The sequence below is a fragment of the Mustelus asterias genome, chromosome 1 (assembly GCF_964213995.1).
Source record: "Mustelus asterias chromosome 1, sMusAst1.hap1.1, whole genome shotgun sequence".
Taxonomy (NCBI): domain Eukaryota; kingdom Metazoa; phylum Chordata; class Chondrichthyes; order Carcharhiniformes; family Triakidae; genus Mustelus; species Mustelus asterias.
The window spans coordinates 144,857,661-144,885,528 of NC_135801.1; the positions used below are offsets into that span (position 1 = coordinate 144,857,661).

Genomic DNA, 27,868 nt, shown 5'->3' on the forward strand with positions numbered 1-27,868 from the left:
ATCGTTGTAACATATGAGTGCTAAGATGCCAAACTAGTTGAATTATTTAATCTAGTTGATTCCACATTCCTGAGTTATGTGAGCTCTTGTTTGTTGCTCTTAGACTGTACTTATCAGGTAATATTTTAAACAATGTTTGCTGCTTTTCAAATACACACTTGGAGAATATGGTGGTATTCTTTTCTGTGCTAAAACTAAGATATGCTCGTGCAAAAGCACTTTTTGATCTTTTTGTGTTCTGATTTTAACAAGAACATGAACGGCTGAAAATTACCTTACTTTGTGCTGTCATTTCATAATTTAAAAAGATCAGACATGTTTCACATGTTATTAGAAAACTATAAACAGAAGAAATAACCACAGCTTTTAAAGGGTTAAGAGGTGCAACTAAGTTGTGTACTGCTCTCATTATCACTCAAATGCATGCCACGTAGTCATCTGCTGTAGTCACAAATGAACAGAGAAATTGAAACTGGTTCACGTGACATGCATGATCAGCCAATCTGAATGGCAGGGCATGGATTCCCATCAGGCTCCACCTTCAAGGCCTTGACTACAGTGAACTCTCAATCTGTGCACGCTCCTGAGCACTGATTTGTCTGAGTTGGTGTGCTCCTGTGCATGCAGACAGCCAGACAGGCACTGTCTAAAGTGGCTGGGGAGCCTGCCATTGATCGATTGAAATGGTGTGAAGTGAATTAATGTGAGGCAGGCAGTCTGTCTATCAAAGCACACTAAGAATCTAGGGCAGAACTGATCTATGGTAGAAAGCTCAATTTACTGGAGTACTGAACCGCATATATAATGGAGATGTTTTGTACCAAATTTGTATGTTCTCATATGAATTGAGGGAATCAAAGGATAGTCAGTGAACATTTTATTTTCAAAATCTATGTGCTGAAGCAGATTGGTATCTACTATTTAAATAATGTCATCAGTTAGCAGATTATAAAGCACAAATTGTAATTAATCTACTTGGAAAGTTGAACTGCCAAAAATTCTCAAGATCTTACAATTGGTGGAACAGGAATCAAATCTGGAAAACACAGGTTAATCCAAATTTATGAATAAGCAAATGTATGAATGCTGAGGCACCAATTTAAGTAAATTTTAGGGCTATAACATTTGATTGGATGTGTGAAAAGGCCAAGCACAGAATGTGATATGATAGTTCAAGAAATCAGCATAGCGAAGAAAGATGGTGTAAAAACGTATGTCTTGGGTTCAACACTGCCTCAGAATTCAGCATGTTGGTCAACTCATCGCCCCCTTTTCAAATTTAAGTTATAATGATGACAATTATACTAGCACTAATTAAAAGCAGAGGGTGATAAAAGCATTCACAGCTGAATTATGAAGTTTATTCTTTTAAAACAAATTCTCAAGATAACATAATTCTGTACATGGGAGCAATGTTACCTGTTCAGAGGGCATTTTAAGTCAATTACCTAGAAATAAAGGTCAAGGCAACTAAATCCATTATTAGAAAACAGTGGTTTGTGGAAACGTGGAGATGAAGTAAAAGTTGAATGATATAAATTTTCTTCAGATTATGTCGAACTTAATGTATGTATTCAAAAATAGGCAAATGACTGATCAATCAGGGAAAAGAGTGATAAAGGCTTGGCACCAAATGACAATTTAGATTTTATGTGGCACCTTTAATGTAGGATAATATTGCACGGCACTTCACAGATGCATAATCAAGAAGAAAATCAATAAGCCAAAGCAGGAAATATTAGGAAGAATATTTTATGGAGGTGGCCTTAAAGGACAAGAGAGAGATTTTAAAGAAAGAATTGAAGAATGTAGGGATAAGACACCTGAAGGTATGGCCACCATGGGATCAAAGTGAGCCAGGGTGAGGTGGCTGGTTAGTTTGTGGGGCTTGACTAGGCAGAGAGGCTGCAGAGATGAAGAGTATGAAACTGAAGGGATTTAAATGCTAGAATGCAAATCTTAAATACTAAATGTAGTGAGACTACGAGCCAAGGCAGATCAGCAAGAAAAGCAATGAAGGTTGACTGAGACTGATGGATAAGATGCTGGTGGAAAAGTTTTGCGTGAGCTGAAATTTACATCTTGTGAAAGATAGGGGGACTTATAGGGAACCATTGAATTGTTCATTGGAGTGATGACAATGGATGAAGGATGCAGCAGATGGGGTGAGATAGGGGTACTGATGAGTCATGCTGCAGAGGTGGATTAATGTTTTTGTGGCCTGGGAGGGAAATGAAATTGATGTTCAAGGCATGGAGTTTGCGATGGGGCCAAAAATGAATCAACAATGTCATCCAGCACTGGGAGCAGCGATGCACTGAATTTGTACTGCTGGTGCACGTTGGGATCCTGAGGAGGACCTGATGTGCACATGTGCTGTAATTGCCCTGGAAGTTTAAACTTAGGGCAAATTTGTACTGCCTGGGACCCTCTGTGAATGTCCCTTACACTGATTTTACTGTTGGAGACTTGGGCTAGGTATGCTGTAGTTTGCTGGACACTTACCTAGAATTGTTGCAAGCTAAATCACTCCTCCCCATCTTTATTTCCCCTCCTCCTATTATCATAGACCTGCCAAGATTTCAGCTGCTACGTCGAATGTTCTCCCGCTTCTTGGCCTTATCCGCTGCTCTTATTGTAAAATGTTTTGTCATGTGAAAAATACACTAAGAGTAAATTCTTGCATGTTTGAAGCTGGCTTGGCCAACAGAGCAGTATTACAAATAATTGATATGACTGAGCTTTTTATTCACAGTGCTTTAGAAAGAATATGTGATATTGTATGTGGCAATGGGGATTTAAAGGCCAAAAATTGAACTTAATTCAAATGTCACTTTTCAAGAAAATTCCTAAAAACTAATTTTTTCATGGATTGCTTTTTAGCTGGTGTGACAACAGAAACTTTGCAAGCTGTTGGTGCAACTCCTGACACACAAGGGGCAGATGCCAAAGTTCAGGAAGAAGAACCTGACCTAGCAGATGATGACATTACTACAGGTAAGTGGTTCCATTTCCAAACCTGTGAAGGGCCTGCTTATTAAAGAATGTTTCCTTGATTTTTTTTTGAAGAATTCTTATAATGGGATCCATAATGGGAACAGGCTCGAAGGGCTGAATTTGCCTTCTGCTGCTAATTCGTGTGTTCCTATGATGCTTATGAAACAATGACATTGTTGTGTTTACCTTCTGAGATGATGCAAAATGTTTGTTCTAACTATACTACATAAGGCAGTCATTGTCAAATTAGGATCATGTGATTCTTTTTTTTGCAGTCAAACTGAGAATTGCCATGCAATTGTCTCCACTAACCTTTAAATTTAAACCTTTGTACTTCATACTTTTTAATAAAGGTTAATTCTGTAATGCAGTGTTAATCATAATGCTTTGCTATGTTCAGAGTGCCCATTTATTGATAAAACACCTCTGCTTGTGACCTTTGAATTTATGTGTATAGTAGCATTTATAGACTTGTGCTATCTAGATAGATGGAAATTATTACTCAGGTGAATGTTGCCTTGCATAATGGTGTTGCAGATCTTGGCAAACACTTCAGGAATTACACTGTTTCCTGATAGCATATCTTGGTAAATTAGGTTGTATGGTAGATTTGTATTTTGACTTGTGTAATTTGGGATTTTGTTTTGATGTTGCCATTTTACCCTTAATTGCTTATGTACTGGTAATCCAATAGATGCTCTAGCTGCTCCAGTACTTTGATCAGGAAGGGAGGTAATTGAATGTGACAATTATGAGACTAAAATATTCCAGCATACACAAAGTTGGAATTTTTCACCTGTTGTTCTTGTTTCCTAAACAGATTATTGACTTTCAAGCTATCTGTAACAAATTGAATGCCTACTCTGGCTTTCTTCCTGCATTGCCTTTTAAAATCCAAAAGTAGTTCAATAGAATAATAGTCACAGTCCTTTAATAATATCACACGGAGATGCATAACCATTGGATAACATTTATTTTTGAGCCGCTTATAATAAATTCATAATATTTTGAACTTTACACTATATGACACCTTTTCCTGTTGTGGTTTTTCAAGATTGACCTTGCAGAATATTATCATTTGATGCTGACAGTAAAGTAGAATCCATTGAGAAAAGACTAAAGAAATTTGGCATGTCAGCTACAACTCTCTCCAACTTTTACAGATGCACCATAGAAAGCAGTCTTTCTGGTTATATCACAGTTTGGTACGGTTCCTGCTCTGCCCAAGACCGCACGCAACTACAAAAGGTCGTGAATGTAGCCCAATCCATCACGCAAACCAACCTCCCATCTGTTGACTCTCTCCACACTTCCCACTGCTTCGGCAAAGCAGCCAGCATAATTAAGGACCCCATGCACCCCGGACATTCTCTCTTCCACCTTCTTCCGTTGGGAAATAATACAAAAGCCTGAAGTCACATACCAACTGACTCAAGAACAGCTATTTCCCTGCTGCCGTCAGACTTTTGAATGGACCTACCTTGCATTAAGTTGATTTTTCTCCACACCCTAGCTATGACTATAACACTACAATCTGCATTCTCTCACTTCCTTCTCTATGAATGGTATGCTCTATCCTTATAGCACACAAGAAACTATACTTTTCACTGTATGCTGATACATGTGAATAATAAATCAAATCAAATCAAACAGACAACCAAGTTTTAAAATATCCAGTTCGGATACTATTAATAGAATCTTCCAGGATGAAGTACAAGAAATTCAAAATTCTTCAGCAGTTGGTCATACTTCAGATTATTTTTGAAAAACGAAAAATGCTTTTGTTTATTTTTCTGTGATCCTGTGGCTGGGTGCCTTAATCTCTTTTTCCCCATCCCCTTCAAAAAATGCATAAGATGCTGTTTTTTGTTTGTTGCAAAGTACTCAATTCTTAAGTGTTGTACCACTTTTTAAAAGAAGTAGGAACAGTTGGATAGAGATGGGAATTGATGGCCATAATGATGGTGTGGAAATGGAGTTGGAGGCTGATCTCAGTTACCAAGGTTTTGAATAGTCTGGTTCAGCTTCAGATGGTTGTCAGGGATTGAGTCAGTTGCTTGGGAACGGAATTTGTGGCAATGTTTTCATTCTTCCCAATATATATTTGGGAGGCATTTCTGCTCATCTAGAACTTGACGCCAGACAAGAACGCGGATAATTTAGACAGTGGAAGGGTTGAGAAGGCTGGTGGTGCAGTCGTGCTGCATATCATGACGTGTAAATGAGGAAATTAATGTTGTGTCTTCAGATTATGTTGCTGGGAAGTAGCATGTAGATGGGCAATGGGAGGAGCCATGAGTATATCCCTTGAAGACATCAGAGTTATTGGTGCAGGAAGCAAATCCATTGCAGGTTATTTTCTGGCTATAACTATATAGGTAAGAGTGCAACCAGACAAGTGCAGTCTCATTCAGCTGGATGACAAAAGAGAAGCATTCATGGAGGGTGGTGTCATAGGCTGCAGACAAGTCAAGTAGGGATGGTTTATCATGGCCACAATTACACAGGGTGTCATTTGTGAATTTGATGAGAACCATTTTGATGCATTAGTGTTTGCAAGGTGCCATCATATTATTAACTTATTCTTGTTCGTGGCTCATCACCAAGTTTAGTGGGGCCTAATCCTTTATCAATTCTAGAAAACTGCCCCTGATATATTCTGGAAATCCATTGCCATTATTACTTCAGCTATTCTGCTTCTCCCAGTGTATGTGAAAATTGAGACCCCTCGTTAAGAACCAGGTTTGTTTTTGGTGCATGTTATATATGATAAATGCAGATTGTATTCTTTGTTTTGTGGGAGATCATATATTAAAAAGAAGCTGAATTAATTTGCACACTTACATAAATCACTTGATATCTTTTTTGACATTTGATAATTAATTGCCAATGCACTGGGAGAATTCTGCACTTCCAATAGTACCAATGGATTTTTAATATCTACCTGAGAGGGCAGATGGGCCTCAATTTAACATTTCATCCGATAATGGCATCTCTGATTGTAACGCATTCCCTCAGCAGTGCACTGAAATACCAGTCTAAATTATATGCTCAAATCTCTGGAGTACGACTTGAGCTTATGACCTTCCAACTCGAGGGCTATGATTGTACGAATACTGACATCTACACTTGTTTGCATCTTTGTGTAGAACTATTTAATAATATTTTTTTACCAGAGATCCTTTTTTGTTTGATTCCTTATTTATTTGTTCTGTTAATCTGTGAAGAAATAATTGAAATATAAAATTGACCAGTGCATACGTGATGGCCGAAGGGCCTTTTTCTGTGCTGTATATGTCTGTCAAAGACAGAATTGTAGTTTAGAGCCTGTGTGAGATTTTGTATTAAATCACAAAAGCAAAGTTATTCATCCTTCTTTGGCGTATATCACAAGGTAAATATAGATGAAGAATGCCATCCATAACGAGCCTCGATACATTCCTCTCCCTCCCAAACATGGCAACATTCTGTTTCTTAAATGAGCAATTATTCCTGGAATATCATGATACATCTTAGTAAGTAGTGTTATGTGGCAATCAGAAGCAGAATAACACCAGGGGTGGAATTTTACAGCCCTGTTGCGGTGGGAGCAGAGCAGTAAAATGCGGCCAACTATTCAAAAGCCCCTTGACTTTGGTGGGACTGGAAAACCCTGTTGGCGAGAGGGGCCATAAAATTCTGTGGCAGATTGTAAATTACCATTTTGAAATCGCTGAGTATACATTTTTAACATTCCTTGCCCATCTTCTATGCCTCCCCTCCACCTTGATAATGCAATCTTTTAGATCTTCACTAAACTTGCAGCCATTGCTTGAAAGTTCAAATCTGTCCCCTGTAGAATGGTTTATGCTGGAGAGTACAATAACCTCTTGGCATGGTTATGAAATGTCTATAATATACTGTCAAAAGGATCCTTTCAAACCTTTCCATGATAAATTGAGGCGTGTTTGCCATCTTTATTGAATTTTAATTGAGTAAACGGAGCCCTTTTAATTTAAAAAAATCCCCAAATTAAAAATCAGAGGCTTTCAAAGTTGCACAAAATCTAAAATTGTTCAGAGAATCCAATGAAATCTTTCTGTGTGCATAATATTATTAGGAAGAAGAAAGTTATTAGTGTGACCTTTTTTTCAGACAATAAGAATGACCAGAAATTATTTATTATGATGGCTGCCTTCTGTTATTTAGTTAGTGCACTGTTTTTGTAAATAGCAGTATGCATTCCTTTGGCTTTGTGGGGTTTTTGCAAAATAAACTAACATAAAGAGCAGGAGATGGAATATCAATGAAAAGCGGTCAGGGGAAATTGCCAACTTGCATGGTGCATAGTAATGTATATGAAAGCAATGGACCTAGATAACATTTTTGTCATGTAAATTTAAAAGAATAAATAAATCAATAGTGTATTTAAGACTTTAGACTGTATAGATGCCTGCGATGTTTTAGTTTCTGTGAAGCAGTTGACTAATGCAGTACTTGCTGACTATTAGGAGTACCACACATGGTTAAGGTATTTTATGAATTATATTAAGAATTTTTAAGTTTATTGGAGATTTTTTGAAAATTGATTTACTTTTATGAATTTTGTTTTCATAGAATGTGTGTGTATATACATAGTTAAACATACAAAAATGATTGACAACAATAAAAGCCATGTCCATACAACAGTAGTTAGGTTGAATTTGATGTGTACTCTTAAGACCCCTGTAACACACACACCTGTGGATTTAGGTAAACAAGCAGACTCACCTGTGTGCACGCATTTCCATCAAGGACGGTCACCACTTCACTGTACCGCAAGCCCACGGATAACCTCATGATGCTCCACTTCTCCAGCTTCCACCCTAAACATGTTAAAGAAGCCATCCCCTATGGACAAGCCCTCCATATACCCAGGATCTGCTCAGATGAGGAGGATCGCAACAGACATCTCTAGACGCTGAAAGATGCCCTCGTAAGAACAGGATATGGCACTTGACTCATCGGTCGACAGTTCTGACGCACCACAGCGGAAAACTGCACCAACCTCCTCAGAAGACAAACATGGGGCACGGCGGACAGAGTACCCTTCGTCATCCAGTACTTCCCCAGAGCGGAGAAGCTACGACATCTTGTCCGGAGCCTTCAACATGTCATCGATGAAGATGAACATCTCGCCAAAGCCATCCCCACACCCCCACTTCTTGCCTTCAAACAACCGCACAACCTCAAACAGACCATTGTCTGCAGCAAACTACCCAGCTTTCAGGAGAACAGTGACCACGACACCTCACAACACTGCCACAGCAACCTCTGCAAGACCTGCCGGATCATCGGCACGGATGCCATCATCTCACGTGAGAACACCATCCACCAAGTACACGGTACATACTCTCGCAACTTGGCCAATGTTGTCTCCCTGATACGCTGCAGGAAAGGATGTCCCGAGGCATGGTACATTGGGGAGACCATGCAGACCCTATGACAACGGATGAATGAACACCCCTCAACAATCACCAGGCAGGAGTGTTCTCTTCCTGTCGGGGAACACTTCAGCAATCACAGGCATTCAGCCCCTGATCTTCGGGTAAGCGTTCTCCAAGGCGGCCTTCAAGACACATGACAACGCAGAATCGCTGTGCAGAAACTGATAGCCAAATTCCACACACATGAGGACGGCCTCAACCGGGATCTTGGGTTCATGTCACACTATCTGTAACCCCGACGACTTGCCTGGGCTTGCAAAATCTCACTAACTGTCCTGGCTGGAGACAATACACATCTCTTTAACCTGTGCTTAACCCTCTCTCCACTCACATTGTCTGTTCCTTCAAGACTTGATTACCTGTAAAGACTCTCATTCCAATCATTATTTTGTAAATTGAGTTTGTGTCTTTACGTGCCCTGTTTGTGAACACAACTCCCACTCACCTGATGAAGGGGCAGTGCTCTGAAAGCTTGTGGCTTGTGCCACCAAATAAACCTGTTGGACTCCAACCTGGTGTTGTGAGATTCCTTACTGGAATTCTCTAGCCCTTCATGCCGGCTGTGCACTGCCTGCTGTGGGTTTCCTGGTGTCCCATTGACAGCGGGGAGACCAGATAATCCCAATGCCAGCAGGCGGCATGCCGCCTCCTGCTGCCGAAAAAAGCACTGAGAAGAGGCAAGAAAATTTTGCCCATTGTTTATTGTTCCTGAGACGATATCAATGCATTCCAGAATAGGATATTTAACCAATCGAGTTGTTCTGGAGGTTCACCTGTTTTTGTTCTCTGAAGACAGGTGATGATGCCCTTGTTAAGATTGCGGCTCTCTCGCAACTTTGCTCAAGTCTTTGGAAAATGGCAACTTCCATAGGCAGACTGTGGCTTTTAATTGTCCAAAATTTGTAATAATGCTTTGATTTAATTGACTTGCTTGTTTCAATACTAATAATTACCGTTATACCGAGTTACTCGGAACCTGAATTATATGTGATTTGTCTGCCTCCCTGAATAGGTGGAATATGGTTACACACACATACAATATATCCAGCTTTAACATCTAGCTGCCCCATAATTTATTTGCTGATGGAGTTAGAACAATTGAATATATTGGGTCAAATGGCCCATTTGACCCAATATTTGACCCTTAAGAGAATCCTAAGGCGTTCTATAGGTATGTCAAGAACAGAAGGTTGGTTAGGGCAAGTTTAGGGCCAGTTATAGATGGCAGAGGGAAGTTATGTGTGGAACCGGAGGAGATTGGTGAAGCATTGAACCAATATTTCTCTTCGGTGTTCACGCAAGGGGACATGAATATAGCTGAGGAGGACACTGGGTTGCAAGGGAGTAGAATAGACAGTATTACAGTTGATAAGGAGGATGTGCAGGATATTCTGGAGGGTCTGAAAATAGATAAATCCCCTGGTCCGGATGGGATTTATCCAAGGATTCTCTGGGAGGCAAGAGAAGTGATTGCAGAGCCTCTGGCTCTGATCTTCAGGTCGTCGTTGGCCTCTGGTATAGTACCAGAAGATTGGAGGTTAGCGAATGTTGTCCCATTGTTTAAGAAGGGGAACAGAGACTTCCCCGGGAATTATAGACCGGTGAGTCTCACTTCTGTTGTCGGCAAGATGTTGGAAAAAATTATAAGGGATAGGATTTATAGTTATTTGGAGAGTAATGAATTGATAGGTGATAGTCAGCATGGTTTTGTGGCAGGTAGGTCGTGCCTTACTAACCTTATTGAGTTTTTTGAGAAAGTGACCAAGGAGGTGGATGGGGGCAAGGCAGTGGACGTGGTATATATGGATTTTAGTAAGGCGTTTGATAAGGTTCACCATGGTAGGCTTCTGCAGAAAATGCAGATGTATGGGATTGGGGGTGATCTAGGAAATTGGATCAGGAATTGGCTAGCGGATAGGAAACAGAGGGTGGTGGTTGATAGTAAATATTCATCATGGAGTGCGGTTACAAGTGGTGTACCTCAGGGATCTGTTTTGGGGCCACTGCTGTTTGTAATATTTATTAATGATCTGGATGAGGGTATAGTTGGGTGGATTAGCAAATTTGCTGATGACACCAAAGTCGGTGGTGTGGTAGACAGTGAGGAAGGGTGTCGTAGTTTGCAGGAAGACTTAGACAGGTTGCAAAGTTGGGCCGAGAGGTGGCGGATGGAGTTTAATGCGGAGAAGTGTGAGGTAATTCACTTTGGTAGGAATAACAGATGTGTTGAGTATAGGGCTAACGGGAGGACTTTGAGTAGTGTGGAGGAGCAGAGGGATCTAGGTGTATGTGTGCATAGATCCCTGAAGGTTGGGAATCAAGTAGATAGGGTTGTTAAGAAGGCATATGGTGTCTTGGCGTTTATTGGTAGGGGGATTGAATTTAGGAGTCGTGGCGTTATGTTGCAACTGTACACAACTCTGGTGCGGCCGCACTTGGAGTACTGTGTGCAGTTCTGGTCCCCACATTACAGGAAGGATGTGGAGGCTTTGGAGAGGGTGCAGAGGAGGTTTACCAGGATGTTGCCTGGTATGGAGGGGAGATCCTATGAGGAGAGGCTGAGGGATTTGGGATTGTTTTCGCTGGAAAGGCGGCGGCTAAGAGGGGATCTTATTGAAACATATAAGATGATTAGAGGTTTAGATAGGGTGGATAGTGATAGCCTTTTTCCTCTGATGGAGAAATCCAGCACGAGGGGGCATGGCTTTAAATTGAGGGGGGGTAGTTATAGAACCGATGTCAGGGGTAGGTTCTTTACCCAGAGGGTGGTGAGGGATTGGAATGCCCTGCCAGCATCAGTAGTAAATGCGCCTAGTTTGGGGGCGTTTAAGAGATCCGTAGATAGGTTCATGGACGAAAAGGAATTGGTTTAGGTTGGAGGGTCACAGTTTTTTTTTTAACTGGTCGGTGCAACATCGTGGGCCGAAGGGCCTGTTCTGCGCTGTAATGTTCTATGTTCTATGTTCTATGTTCTATTTCTGTGCTGTTAAAATTTAGCTGTTTCTTCTTGCTATATAATTTTGAAATGTTATGAAGAAAGTCCTCGATTATTTTGTTACATTTGCTCAGTCACTTCATAGAAACTTGTCGTGTGCTAATTCTTTCTTACTGTTGAGAAGCTACCAGTATTCTACCTAAGTGACTATTCTTTATTAATTTCAACCTCTTTTTAAAAGAAGCTCATTATGTTATCTGTCTTTGTTTCAGCTAATACCTATTGAATGTTCTGGTATGGCAGAGAGCATGCATGTGGCTGATGATATGCAATCCATTTTGCAGATTAAGAGAATGTCAGGACCAGTTTGTTGTTTAAATTTATTTTATTAAAATACCACATTAAAGCATACAGACAGCAATAAAGATGATATTCCTGGGGTAATATCTGGTGCTGTCAGCCTTCTTAACTTAAGTAACCGCTTTATCAAGAAATGCAGAGTTTGTCTTGTTTGCACTCTCTGTATCTGCGTAAATGTTTCATAATCAGATGTGCTTAAGTACAGGGGGTTAACAAAAAATGATAGCATTTTCAGCTTGTGTGTGTTGCATACATTGAAATATAAATTTTATAGACCATCTATGTAGAGCGTGGCTGAGAATATTAAATGTTGTAACGGAATATGAAAAGATCCTCCATTGGCTTACTTTGAATAGACAAATCAGTTTTTGTTTGATGTGTTTTTGAAGAGCTTGTGCTTGCATAAATGTAACCCAGTTGGATATTTTATTGAAAAGAATTTGACACTTTTTTAAAAAACCATCCTTCTTTGTTTCAACATCGAAACACAGTCTGGGGCTTCTGAGAACTCAATACAGTTGTTCAATATTTCTGTTACAATATGTGACTTCAGAGTCTTTCAAAAATCTTCCAACCAAACAAAGACTTTCCAACCCATTTACTACTATCTATAAACATGAGGCATATTTTAATTATGTCATTAATGTTCTGTACTGTAAATACTGGTGAAATGTGCAAGCTTATGTCATCCCTTTGCCACCTCATACTGAATATAGGTAAAATAGTGCTTTGAATAAAAATCATAGAAACCCTACAGTACAGAAAGAGGCCATTCGGCCCATCGAGTCTGCATCGACCACAATCCCACCCAGGCCCTACCCCCATATCCCTACATATTTACCCACTAATCCCTCTAACCTACGCATCTCAGGACACGAAGGACAATTTTTTTTAGCATGGCCAATCAACCTAACCCGCACATCTTTGGACTGTGGGAGGAAACCGGAGCACCCGGAGGAAACCCACGCAGACACGAGGAGAATGTGCTCCACACAGACAGTGACCCAAGCCGGGAATTGAACCCAGGTCCCTGGAGCTGTGAAGCAGCAGTGCTAACCACTGTGCTACCGTGCCGCCCAGGTACGTGCCGCCCAAAAACTCAGGTGCTTTTCTTCTTCAGAAGTTGTCTGAGCTCCAGCAACCACTAAAAATAATTAATAATGCCTTTAAACATTACTTTGATCTTCCTTGTGCTTCCTCCCCTCCCTTAAAAAGCATTGTAAACTCAAGCTAACGTTTCAGTCAATGTTCAATAACAGCATCAAAAGCTCAATGTTCTAATTCAATGATTCAGTTGCAATTTTGATTCCTTGCTAGTTGCTCAAATTGTCATTGCACAAATACAGTGTAATGAAACACGTTTATCGTCTTTACTCTCCTCGTCATCTTTCAACGGGCTTTCATCTGAGCCAGAGTTTTTGAGGCATCATAATAGCTTGGCACCACTCACCTTTCTCCTGTATATCTCCAGTTTTAGCTGCCTCCCATTTCCTCCCATAGAGTTAGCCCTTTGCTTGTGTTATCTTCTGTTGCTACAGGTGAAAGTGCTCCCTGTGCACTTAGCTGAGCTATCGATGGGTATTTCTTGAATGTATTTGTAAAAGTACTGTGGCTGGCCTGTTTGTGTGGCCAACTTAAGTTATTTTCGTAATTTGTTGCACATCCTCATTTTAATGTCACTGCAGTCGGCTTTTACCTGTATCTTCCACCAAAAGAACATTTCAAAACTGGAAATCCTATCTGTCATGTGGTGTTCATGGGGATGAAAATAATATGACAGGTTGGAAGTTCTTTCTGTTGACTTCTTATCCGTGCTTATCTAGTGGATCCTGATCCTAATTAAATCTGGCTTATAATCATTTTCTGTTCATAGCATAGAATCACAGAATCCGTACAGTGCAGAAGGAGGCCATTCGGCTCATCGAGTCTGCACAAGGCCACAGTCCCACCCGGGCCGTATTCCTGTAACCCCATGCATTTACCTTGCTAATCCCACTGACACCAAGGGATAATTTATCATGGCCAATCAACCTAACCCACACACCTTTGGACTGTGGGAGAAAACCCACGTAGACACTGGGAGAATGTGCAAACTCCACACAGACAGTGACTCGAGGCCGGAATTGAACCCAGGTCCCTGGCACTGAGGCAGCAGTGCTAACCACTGTGCCACCCCTGTGGTGAGTTCTTTGCTGTCCCTCGATTCGAGAATGATATCTACTTGAGTTGTGAGTTACTGCCATCAGTCTTCATGTGACTGAGCAGGCCGATTTTGACACAGATCTTTGAGCACGGGCAGGACGCCCCTTGAGTTAGTCAGATCCTGTGTGCAGGATTTGCTTCCTTTACTTTCTTCTTTGCTGTCGCTCTGCTCCTGCATTAAGGTGCTGGGGCTCGCAGTTTGATCGGCCAAGTTGTTGTTCAACCTAGTCATTAAGCTCAATGCCACAATGTAGCAAAGAGAACTTCAGAGTCTCTTTGAAGCATTTTCTTTGTTCTATCATTGGAATGTTGACCATTTCAGAGTTGTGAGAACTGCCCCTTTTCAGGGGAAAGTTTTCAGACATTCAGAAACAGTGGCCAGTCCATCAAAATTGATTTTCTAAGAGTTTTGCTTGAGTGCTGGTAATCTTTGCTTCAAAGCGAACACTAGATTTGGGTGGCACAGTGGTTAGCACTGGTGCCTCACAGCGCCAGGGACCCGGGTTCGATTTCCAGCTTGGGTCACTGTCTGTGTGAAGTCTGATGTTCTCCCCATGTCTGCGTGGGTTTCCTCCGGGTGCTCTGGTTTCCTCCGACAGTCTGAAAGACGTGCTGATTAGGCGCATTGACCTGAACAGACGCCAGAGTGTGGCGACCAGGGGAATTTCACAGTAACTTCATTGCAGCATTAATGTAAGCCTTACTTGTGACAAATAAATAAACTTTTAAATTTTGTTTGATGCTCCTCCATTGATTCGGAAAAATGTGGTGGTGGTATTGTTGATGGAATTTCTCTTGTGCTGTTTTGTGTGGCTAATGCTCACTCGAGGTCTTATTGCTGTGCTGGAGTGTGGTTGCGAAAGCTACTCTGTACGCTATGACTTCTGTTATCTTGCGGAGGTCTTTGTTGTCAAACACTCACTGCCATCTTCCTAAAAGGCTGAAATGACAGCAGTATGTTGTTGGATCTCCTCATCAATGATGATCTAAGTTTGAGAGGTAAGTGCTGAGGTGTAGGAAGTGCTCAGTATATTCCAGAGTGTCTCTTCAACAAGCTGTATGGCCAGGTGTGGGTTTGTGGGTTTTGTTTTGAGAACATTCGAGGACAAGTTGAGTTTCTTGCTTACAGAATTGAAGAGATTGAGAGTGGCTTGCAAATTTGATGCAGATTGTACATCGACACTACAGGCACCCGTAAACAGTAGATCCTGTTTCTCTGTAGTGGTTAGTTTAGTTTTAGTAACCAAGGTTAAAGAGTTTCCTATATAGACAGTATTTACACTGACACTAGAGAACAGTTGATCTTTGATGAGTGAATAGCCACCTGCTCCTGCTCTGCCCAAGACCACAAGAAACTACAAAGGGTCGTGAATGAAGTCCAGTCCATCACACAAACCAGCCTCTATCCATTGACGCTGTCTACGCTTCCTGCTGCTTTGGAAAAGCAGCCAGCATATTCAAGGACCCCACGCACCCTGGACATACTCTCTTCCACCTTCTACTGTTGGGAAAAATATACAAAAGTCTGCAAACACGTATTAACCAACTTGAACAGCTTCTTCCCTGCTGCCATCAGACTTTTGAATGGACCTACCTTATATTAAGTTGATCGTTCTCAACACCCTAGCTATGACTGTAACGTACATTCTGCCCCCTCTCCCTTCCTTCTCCATGAATGGCATGCTTCGTCTGTATAGCACGTAAGAAACAATACTTTTCAATGTATATTAGTACATGTGACAATAATAAATCAAATCAAATCACCATCGGGTATATTCTAAATACTATGGGCTATCACACAACCTTGCTCCACCCTAGTCTGGATTTTGGGGTTGCCTGCTATCTCTCATTCGAGACAGTTGCAGCCTGCCATGGAGCAATTGGCAGACTTTTGAATGGACCTACCTTGCATTAAGTTGATCTTTCTCTACACCCTAGCTATGACTGTAACACTACATTCTGCGCTCTCTCATTTCCTTCTCTATAAACGGTATGTTTTGTCTGTATAGCACGCAAGAAACAATACTTTTCACTGTATGTTAATACATGTGACAATAAATCAAATCAGATTGCGAAGAATATCTTGGACATCCAAATTGTTGTGGTGCAAGAGCTGAATTAATTGTGATAATTGGCCTGTGACAAGCATTACTCCCTACCTGGATGTTAAGTATGATTTCAGCGACTAGATTAGAGGATGGTCATTATTATATTACGGGTGACAACTAGTTTCACTGATTACAATTTACCACTGTTCCATCAATTGCTGCACTGTATCAGGGTGCTTTCTTTTCTATGTCATTTCTAATCTCCACTTTAGGAACACTAATCTATTTGCCTAGTTACTTTATCAATCCCAGAAGCTGGTTATTGTGTGTCTACTTTCATGGAAGTAATTTGTCATAGAAGTTGCCAGCATTCTGGACTAATCAGCAAAACTAGTTGTCACCCGTTATATAACAATGACCATCCCCTATTATACTTAACATCCAGGTAGGGAGTAATGCTTGCCAGAGGCCAATTATCACAATTAATTCAGCTCTTTTATCTGGACAATATTTGTCAGATTGCATTAGTTCCTCAGGGTGTCATGCTTGGTCTAGCTTTCTTCACCTGTTTCTTCAATGACCTTCCCTCCATCACAATGTCAGGAATGTAGCTGTTTGTTGCCAATTCTGCAGGGTTCACCTTAATTCAAAATTTCCTGATAGTGAAACAACACATGTCAGCACAGGCAGGGCCTCAATAAAATCTTAGTCTGTCAGATGATAAGCAACATTCATGCTAACAAGTATTAAACTGTGACCATATCAGACAATGATTAGTTTATTCTGCACAGTAAAGTAATTTGAAACTGGAATGTTGTGGACAACATATTAGCTCAGTCAATTATTAGTCAAATATTTTATCTTAATGCATTAGTGTGTATGTGCATATGATATACCTGTGGTTTTATCATTTACGGGATGTGGGGTCTCTGGCTAGGCCAGCATTATTGTCCATCCCTAATAACCATTGAGAAGGTGGTATTGAGTTGCCTTCTTGAATCACTGCGGTCCCTGGGGTGTAGGTACATCCACAGTGCAGTTAGGGAGGACATTCCAGGATTTTGACCCAGCAACAATGAAGGAATGGCAATATTTCTCCAAATCGGGATCAGTTGAGCTTCCAATCAATGATGTTGGTAGTGATGGATTTCGCAATGGTGATGTTTAAGATGATGTTGTGAACATCTTCGTAATTCCTATGTTTTCGAACATAACTCTTTCTTTTAGCACTTGAATTCTAACTGTAGAAAATTGGGCCTCCGGTTAAACTGACAAGGAATTAAATGCAATTTATACAGGCTTGAAGCGAATTACTGTTACAAGGTTGGGGCCACGTTGACATCAGATTTTAAAAGGGAGAAAACTAAGTTCATAAAATGGCAGGTGGACTTGGCTCAAGAACTGGAGACGTGACATCTGCAATTGTTCGAATAAAGGAAAAGTGACTTGCATGGTTTCCCATAATTAAGGAAAGTTTTTCAAATTCAAAGGTTGTTTATCACCATTTCTAACTGAGGACAGCCCATGTGTGTCACATGGCTGTGGGGATGGATGGAGCTTAGTTTGATCCTTTGTCTTAAGGTTCAATTCAGTGCATAGCTAACAAGCAAAATTGGTTGATGTTTGGAAAGCAGCTAAGAGACTATCAGCTTTGGGTCATATGAAGCGCATAACTTTTTGGAAGTCAAGATAAAGGCAAAATTATGCCTGAAGTAGAGTAAATGCTAGATGATAATAAATGGGCACTGATATTCATTATAAAGACAAAGTTGGTCAGGGAAAGGAAACGACTGGAAGATTTGTTTAGCTGGAAGCTGATGGAAATAATTTACAGTATTCCTCTCAGTGAAAGGCAGTTAAGCTTTTTGCACAATACAATCTGCAAGAAAGAATTCTGAAAGTAATCAGCCTCTTTGCAATTTGAAACCATAGCAGCGAGCTATTGGAAACCAATGTTTTAAGCCATTGTATAGAAGTTACAGGGAGGCCAGTGATCGAGATGTGGAATCCCTAGTCATAAAAATTTAAAGGGAGGTTGGAAGGTTGCTTAGTCAATGGCAAATGGAATGACGCCCGTGAAATTTGGCCCCTTGGACACAATAGCTGGAATAATGAGCAAACATCCAAGTGCAAAATAGAACTGTATTTCCAACATAAGTCATTATTACTATAGGGTTAAATTAATTGTGCTTACTTTGCTTAATTCTTTTTGAGATTCAATAAATTTGTTTTTGTTTAAAAAAACATGAAATCTTGTGGCAATTAATTGATCTGTGTTTGGATTTCTTAATGATCCTAACAAGGTCATAATAATGATCATTGCCTTGCCACTCTTGTGGTGTGAATGTTACTTTGCACTTATTAGGCCTAGCCTAGTCGTTCAAGTGTTGCTGCAGTGTGAGAGCACAAACTGATTCCTTATGCGGAATTGCAAATTGATCTGATCACTCTGCAGTTGTCAGAGAACAGCCTAACTTTGCCCTTATGAGAAAGGGAAAGTTATTAGTGAAGCAGTTGAGGTTAACTGAGTCACGAATATCGAGGTACTCCTACAGCGTTGATATTTGACCTCTAACAACTGCAACCGTCTTCCTTTGTGCTACGTTTGATCTTCTCACTGATTCCTATTGATTTCAGTTTTACTTGGGATCCATGGTGCTAACTTCATCAAATTATGCCTTGACATCCAAATAATCACTTTTGCCTCACATCTGCAATTCATTTCCTCTCCCTGTTTGGACCAAGGCATTAGTGGCACTGGTATAAACCAAACTAAGCATTGCTAACAAGGTTGGTAACTAACTGTGACTTAATAATACTTGGCAACTGCTTCTACGCTATGCTGTTATCTGAAGGACATATCTGTTACTCTGGCGTGCAGCAGTTGGGAAGAGAATCAACAACACTAATTTTAAGAGACTGTTTCATTATGCCTTTGGCAGAACAGGTAATATAGAGTGGATGTAGATTTCTTTACTGTCCATGTGCAATCACCCAAAACGAGATGTTATCTGAGAAATCATGGCAAATTTTACAAGCCCTTAGTCCACCTCAATCCTACCTCCTATCTCTCTTTCTCTCTTATAGTCCCATCTGCTATTCAGCACTCTATCAATCAGTTCACAAAAGCTCAAAAATACTGATAATGAGCCATATCTGAATTTCAGCCCTGATTGGAAGTTCAATATTTTACTAAAGCCAATAGTCACCACTGAAGTGTATTTTTATTGAGATGCATGAAAAATGTAGGATTGTTTTTAATTTTGTGAAGGCATTACAACATTTTGAAATTGGCAAAGCGATGAGAGCTGGAGCAACCAAGACTGGCTGTGAGCAGAACTTGAAGATTAATTGAGAAGATCATATGTATGACAAAGGCCAAGGTACTGGGATTGGAGAAAAATTAATGTTGAGGGGCAGAGGATAGAACTTTGACAATACAATGAACAGCAATTGACAAACACAGATGTAGAAAAGCATTGGAAACATTTAAAACAGTATTCAACAAGAGTCCAGAAAAAAGATACCATGCTAGTATGAAGCAAGAACAGCCGAAGCACAAATGAGACATTATGAATGAATAAACAGGAAAAGAAAGAGATATAAAATCTGTGCATGGACAGCAGGGGAGAGGTTGAAAAGGAAACATGTAAAGAAATTAGGAGAGATGTCAAAGAATTAGGAAGGCAAAGAGGATAATAAAATCATCAGAGAACATGAAATAGTAATTCTACAGGCATATAATTAAAAAAGCCCAGGATGGGATTAGATCCATTCGGGTAGACAAAATCAAATCACAGGAAAGAGCATTAGTAAAATGGCAGAAATATTAACTCATTACTTTGCTTCAGTATTTAACAGGGAAACAGATCAGGCAGATGAAACATTAGATTTGAAATTATATAATAGAATATAAAATAAAAACAAAAATATTAAAGAAATTAATCATGCCCAAATTGCATAAAACCCGTGGTCTGAATGGATTACATCCGTGCATTTTAAAATCTAAGGAAGAGATAGTATAAATGATTTGTTAGAAAAATATGTAAAACCAAATTCTGCAGACAGCTAAAGTAGTACCTATATTTAAGAAGGACGATGGAACGTGTCCAGAGAACAATTGGCAGGGAAAATAATAGAATTCCTACTAAGCAAGAAAACAGAAAACTTTTAGACACCGAAAATATAATAAATATGGATTACAAAAGGGCAAACATTGCTTGACCAACATCATTGAATTATTTGAAGAGGTTTCAAAGAGAGTAGATGAGGTTAACATAGTAGATGTAATTTATACAGATTTTCAAAAGGCCTTCAATAAGTTTCCACGTAATAGACGAATGAATAAGGTCGGAGCGTACGGGGGCAAGGGCCAGAATAAATAACCATTAGGTTATTCAAAGCAGAAAGCAGGGGAAGTAACTACTTAGAATGGCAGCAGGTGGGAAATGGGGTGCCATTCGGATCAGTGCTGTGACCAATGTTGTTCTCAATTTTTGTTGATACTGATATTGGAATCAAAAACACAATTTCTAAATTTGTGCGTAACACCAAATTGTGAGGGATAGTCAACACTGAGGACAATTGCAACAAATTACAAGAATCATAGAATGGTTACAGCACAGAAGGAGGCCATTTGGCCTGTTGTATTCATGCTGTTCATCTGAATTAGCCTATTATGTAGACACTTATCAAAGAGCTTTTGGAAATCTGGATGAATTATATCTATGTTACCATTGTCTACTCCCTTTGATACCTTTTGAAAGAATTCAATGAGGCAAGACTTTCCGTTTTGAAATCAATATTTGCTATTGTATCTTTCACCTCTAGAAGATATTAAAAAACCTTGTAGAATGGGCATATAATTGGCAAATGAATTTTACACACATGAGGTATTCTATTTTAGTAAGAAAAGGAATGACGTCACATTATTTGAAAAATAAGAATCTAAATAGTGTGGAAAACAAAATAGATCTCAGGGTATAAATACACAAATCACTAAAACTGATGATGCAGATTAATAAGGTCAAGTAAAAAAGCAAGCCAAGCACGAGTGTTTCTTTCCAGAGGGATAGAATTGAAAAGTAGAAAAGTAATACTGAACTTGGATTGAACCTTGGCTAGACATCATTTGAGTACTGTGTACAGTTCTGCTTGCCATACAGCGTGGTGGCACAGTGGTTAGTACTGCTGATTCACAACTGGCATGGACCTGTTCAACCAAATGGCCAGTTTCTGTGCTGTATTTGATGCAAGACTAGAGATCTGACATTCCTTGAAAACATACTTTTACCATCCTAATGTAAAAATCCATTGTGGTTAATTCCCATAACATGCACATACGTATATCACTGCTTTGCTATGAAGTATAAAAACTAGGGAAAGGGGAAACTATTTTCTTTTTGTATATGTAAAAGCATATACAAACGGGATAAAATTATGGACAAATATGAGCTACTCAAGGGTAGCAGATGTAGTATCAATGCTTTTTTCACGGTCAGTCCGAGCGATTGACCCTTATTTCCAGAAGAAAAATCATACAAAAATCAAACTGTGTGGCAAATAGCCTATTACTCCCACACCACTGCTTTGAATCCTGGAGTCCTGTTGAGTCACGTGTGCAAAGCGATTCTTTTGGCCAACTAAAGTACTTTAAACTCTTGAATAATGTTAGTTATATATACCTCAAGTGTTTCAGCAACCCTTGGGGGAAAAATCTTAACTCAGTAGGAGAAGATTGAAGTAATCTGTCAAATTTGACTCTTATTTTTTTGAATTGAGCAATGGGTTTTACCAAAATAATGCATTATTATAAGGATTCAGTCTTGGTTCAGTGGTAGGGATTATGCCTCTGAGCCAAAATGTCATGGGTTCATGCTCCACTTAAGAGATTGGAGCTTAGTGCAGTACAGCGATCCAGGGATTCGGGTTCAATTCCGGCCTTGTCTGTGTGGAGTCTGCACATTCTCCCCGTGTCTGCATGGATTTCCTCTGGGTGCTCTGGTTTCCTCCCACAGTCCAAAGGTGTGCGGGTTAGGTTGATTAGCCATGCTAAATTGCCACTTCATGTCAGGGGGACTAGTAGAGTACATACGTGGGGTTACAGAGATGGGGCCTGGGTAAGGTTGTTGTCGGTGCAGGCTTGATGGGCTGAACAGCCTCCTTCTGAACTGTAGAGATTCTATGATGATTATGATACGGGGGGGTGGCCTCTGCCATCTGTTGGATGAGATGCTAATTAATGCAGTGTTCACCTGTTCATTTGGATGTGCAAGTTCCTGCAATGTTCAAAGAATGAGAATTTTCTTCGTTGACCTGATCAACATTTATCATTCAATCACCATCACCAACCACTGAACCAAGACTTAGCACTTAGTCTAAGTTCTAAGTTACATCAGGTGGCACTTGCTCACTGATACTCAACTTGGGTTCCACCAGGGCCACTCTACTCATGGTCTCATTACAGCCTTGGTCCAAATATGGACTACTGAGCTGAAGTCAAGAAAAGTGAGTGTGATTTTTTGCCCTTGAAAGCAAGACGGTATTTGATTGAGTGTGGATTCAAAGAGCCCTAGCAAAACTGGAGACAATGAGAATTAAGAGGTAAACCTCCCATTGTTCGAACCTACCATAAAGGAAGATGGTTGTCGCTGTTGGAAGTCAAGCACTTCATCAGTACAGGAGTTCTTCAGGGTAGTGTCCCAGGCCGAGCTTCCATCAATGACCTTTCCTCCATCGTAAGGTTAAAAGGAAGGTTGTTTGCTTATGATTGCACTATGTTCAGCACCATTTGTGACTCTTCAGATACCTAAGCAGTCCATGTTAATATGAGGCATGACTGAAGCAGTCCATGTTAATATGCAGCATGATCTGGACAATATTCAGACTTGGGCTGATAAGTGTCAAGTAACATTAGTGCCACAGAAGTGCCAGGGAGTGACCATCATCAACAAGTGGCAATCTAACCATCAGCGACAGTGAAGGTACAGCAATATAGTACCAAGTCAGGATGCCATGTGGGTTGGCAGGGAACTTTATCGTCCCAGGCTGCTTTTGTTCTCGGAGGTAGGGATCATGGATTTGGAAAGTGCTGGCGACAGAACTTTGAGTTGCTGCAGTACATTTTGGAGATGGTATACACTGCTACCATTGTGCATTGATGTTGGAAGAAGTGATTTTTTGATACCCAAATATTAGTGGCATCAACCTGTAAATGTGGAGTATCACATACATAAAATCTCCAAAGTAGGAATGGTGGGCACAGAATCAAAACAATTACCTCTGAATCAAACAGAAGTTATGTTGATTGGCAAATAGTTCAATCTGTAGATATTCTTTTTTGTGAAGGTATATTTGCCTCTAAAGGTGAAGTTGATTTTGTGGAGATAAGGAGAAGAAACAAGAGATGAGCTTGAGAATTGGGGTGGAGGCTATGGGTATTTTGGCTGGAATTTAACAGCTATTCATGCCGGTGGGATCTTCTGTTCCCACCGATGGTGCACTCCCACTGATGATGCAATTCTGCGACAAATTTCCCAGGACCAGAAAATGCCACTGCTGGCAAATGGTATGCTACCTCTTGCCGTGAGAAATGCAAACGGAGGTGAGAAATAACCCACGTTGTGGAGTAAGGGACCAGGATGATCTTGTAAATCGTTTACTAGAATTGTTCAGTGTGGGCATTCTTCAGTCAGCAGGTGCAGGAAATATAGTTACTTCTCTTTAAATTTAATTTATACATCCAGTCTTGTTTTGAACCGGTACCATCTAATTCTATGCTCAAGCGTCTAAGTAATAGATGCATCATCCATCTGTCTAATATTGGAATAACTTGGATAATGTTTTCTTATCTCTAATCTTTCCTTCAGTAAGAACTTGTTGTCTGTCCTCCTAATAACACTAATTGTCCACATTTTTATCAGGGTGGAATGAAAATTGTGGATGGGACTGTATTGTGCATTAAAGCTGATCCAGAGATCAGGTCTCTTGTGCAATGGAACAGCTAAACTCAATCATCTATCCCATCCCCTCCCTCACAACTGGTTTTGAGAAAAATGTAACATCCTTTTGGATGTTACTCTGATTAAAATTCACCATCTGTCATTGTTTAGTTACTTTAGTTCAAGAATGCTGCAGATATTTTCTCTTTGCAGGTTTGAAAGCTTTTATGTTGTCCCTATGCAGTATAATCTGCTGTTGGGCTTCCTGTGGTAAAAATTGTACGTGAACTGTTTCAACTGGTGTTGCTCTTGAGCGTGCCACAAGAGGGAAGTTGGTAGCATCCAGATAGTAGCACTTGCTTTGATGTCCTTACCCCCAGGGTAAATGCCTTTCCACAGAAGTGCTGCAGAGATCAGAATATCAGGGAATTGAGGATGATCAAGCCTTTCTTCCTGCACTCCATGCTGGCTGTGTGCCTTTGTGACACCATTATAACCTTCCAGTTTGGGTTTTGCCAAAATAGTGTGTGTAATATTATTTTACAATGTAACCTAATGTTTGCAGTAGAAAATCATTTTGGAGGCAAGAGATTCACATTGTCATCCAGGAAATTGCAGTTGAGATTTTATTAGCAACTGCTGCACAGCGTAAATGTATTGAAGCTGTTAAAGGCAAAATGCTTCTGAATTATAAATACATTTTAGAGATCTAAGCTTCTGCCATTGCCTCCAGGTCGACTTTGCAGCAAAAGTCCTTGCATATGATTCCAAAGAGTTATCTCTTTGTGGGACACACTTTCTGAGTTGCAGTAATACAATCTTGCTTTCATGACTTATAATTCCACATTTCTTAGTTATCTAATCAAAGGGAACTGCTACTTTTTCAGAAGAATATTAAAATGAATGGAAATCAAAAAACTTCTTTTTAACTTGAGGCTCCATTTTTGAATATTACCCAGAAATGCGAAGTGAATTATAGGATACATCCAGGCAAATTTTAGTCCCACATTTTGAACTATGTGCGCTGGCCAAGTGAGAATAACGTGAAAACGGTGTTGGAACCTTATTATGCAATAAAGGATAAACTAGCTTAAGGTTGCTTCAATAGCCAAGTAATTGCACTAGTCAAATAGCAGGCAAAGAACTTGCCAATTTATATGAAAATGATATCTCTATAAATTAATGTTTGACCAGAATGCAGACTTGGTGGTCAACTTTGGGTTCTGATACTGACCAGCTGGTATATATCTATTGATTTAGTCTTCAGTGGATCCACAGTTTGCTGGTCTCTTTATGAAGGAGGTTTGTTTTTCTTAAGGTGGACACTAAATCCAAGTGATCTGTCATAATTCATATGCTATCCATCGCTAATAAGGCATTGATAATTGTCTCTTCATCTCATGACTAGCATGGAAAACTGGCAATTTATGTACAGAAACTTGCAGTCTGCCATGAGATATGCTGGTTACAAAGACTTTTAATTCTAGCTTGAATACTAAGATTGCATGTTGCATTTGAATTTTAAAACAAGATGACAATATTTGACATTGGCATTGTAATTAAAAGGTTTTGACCTGTAACTTAATTTGCAAAAGACATTGATTCAGTTCTGGATCTGTTGGTGACAGATCCCCGAGACATGTCATTTTATCCACCTCACTGTTTTTTATCAAATATCAGAAAGCCTGATCAGTACTGGCCCATGTCTCAGGTAATTTAACAGAAAAAGCCAGCAGAGGCGCAAGATTTAAGACCAGGAGTAGGCCATTCAGCCCTTTGAATCATAGCATAGAATCCCTACAAAGTAGAAGGAGGCCATTCGGCCTATTGAGCCTACACTGACAATGATCCCATCCAGGCCCTATCCCTGTAACCCCACGTATTTACCCTAACTAGTCCCCCCGACACTAAGGGGCAATTTTGCATGACCAATCCACCTAACCTGCAAATCCTTGGGCCTGCCCTGCCATTTGGCTGATCTGGTTGTGCTTTTGATTCCACTCTCCGTCTGCCCCCCATAACCCCTGGCTCCCATGTCCTGAGAAAAAGTCTGTACATAATGGAAAGCAATTGAGGACCCATGGGTACCTCTAGCTGAGGTAAGATGTGGCTTATGAAACTTATGTGCATCTGTTTGAGATGTAATAAATGCAAGAAACTTATTCCAACATCTGATAATTCACCATCTTAGCTGTAGCAATCTGGAAAAAGGGACAAGTCTTGAGCATTGTCAAAAAAGCTGAAGTAGCACTGCAGAAAGCTAATGATTCCAAATAATTGTGCATACAGGCCCAGAGACGCGCACAGTGAAAAAGCAGCAGTAGCCAATTGTCATCATTTACATCATGTATCTGGAGTTATGTTCTCAATGAAAGGAACTTTTATTTTAATATTTATGATGCCCTCAACATTGCAGGGCTAATTTGTTTATGACTTGAAAGACTGGATTGAAGTAGGTTTTGATATTCCCTGCAATAAATCATTTTTATTGCAAAGGATAAAATAGAATACAATGCAGAGAAGTTGAATTTGCAGCATTTGAAGTTGATGGGGAACGAATGTGGGGGTGGGGGGGATTTTATCTTTGAAGGCCAAAATTATACACCATTCCCTCCCAGAGTTTGAATTTTGGCTCTTTGAATTTTCTGGTATTTTTGAATCTATTTTAACTACTGTAAGTTAAAGATTGATCCAGCATAGGTTACACATCGTTTAAACGAGGAAGGGAACTGAAGGGACTTGGCTCCCATTTTAAAATGTCCAGTTCCTATTTTTGACAGTATAACTTCAGCTATATCTTAAGAACCAAAACTTTTGGCTACGCACAATAAACCCAACTGATGGTGCATTTTACATCGGACTGGTTCACTATTGTCTCTGTCCAAGTCCTGGACCTTCTGGCTGTCCAATGGCAATGACATTCCCGTATGGAGAATGTGCACAAACTTTTATTTTTAAGTAGCTTCAAGAGAGGTAAGGTAAGCTAACATTGCTAAAACAAAGCTTTAGAACCCAGTTCTGAGAGTCTCAATCATGAATCCAAATATGTCCTCTTTTTCTTATTAGATGCTAAAAATTTCTGTTATTTTCTGTTTTTACAACCTTAAAAACATATGATGCTGGTATTGTTAGTGGCAATACTCACTTGAAACACGTATATTCTGTCCTGGTTTAGTCAGTATATTAAAAATTTTACAACTACATCCATTTACTGTCATGCTTTCCCAGTATAAATTTTCTGTATCCACATTTATAATGAAAACTGCTTCTGTCACGCTATAATTGCACCTTCCTCCCTAGCCCCCACCAGTAGTGCACCGTCACTTCCATTATAAATGGTGACATTTTAATGACTCAGATTTTTCTGCAAAAATAACGGCAACATGGAGGAGATTACCTTGTGAGTTGTAAAAACAGATTGCTGGACAATTTGCAGTCCTCTGTTGTTAGCCTTATAAAAGCAACAGCTCACCCGAAACCAGCCGGTGTGTTTCATGAAATTACTGGATTTGTGCACTAATTACCGATTCAACTTCTTGAAGAAAGTTAGGGCAGCTACTCTACGGTCGAAGTACTGTTTTAGTGAGATTTATTTTCTTGCGAAGTAAAATTTGGAGTCTCATTTTGGTAAGTAATAAATAGTTGGGAACACTTTTTAAAAGATACATACTTTTTCTTTCTTTTTCCTTCTGTCTTGTTTCTATTCTGATTGTCTGGGGACACCCAGGATCATCTGCGAGGCAGGGAGTATTGGGGATGACACATACTGAGAGATGGTCACACCACAGGCAGGAAGGGAATGGGTGACCCACCAGGCGGAGCAAGAAGACTATGCAGGCAATGCAGGAATCTCCCGTGGCCATTCCCCTGCAAAACAAATATAGCACTTTGGATACTGTTGAGGGGAATGACGTCCCAGTG

At 40.0% G+C, this 27,868-nt stretch overlaps 1 protein-coding gene across 4 annotated transcripts in view; it reads left to right on the forward strand.

The window, feature by feature from the left end:
* The window catches only part of wdr7 (WD repeat domain 7), a 660,051-nt gene that overhangs the window by 299,613 nt on the left and 332,570 nt on the right, over window positions 1-27,868 (forward strand). For all 4 annotated transcript variants that reach the window (XM_078219900.1, XM_078219908.1, XM_078219891.1 and 1 more), the window contains one exon: window positions 2,884-2,997. In XM_078219900.1, coding sequence (XP_078076026.1) covers window positions 2,884-2,997 — 114 coding nt within the window. The remainder of the gene's footprint in view (window positions 1-2,883; window positions 2,998-27,868) is intronic.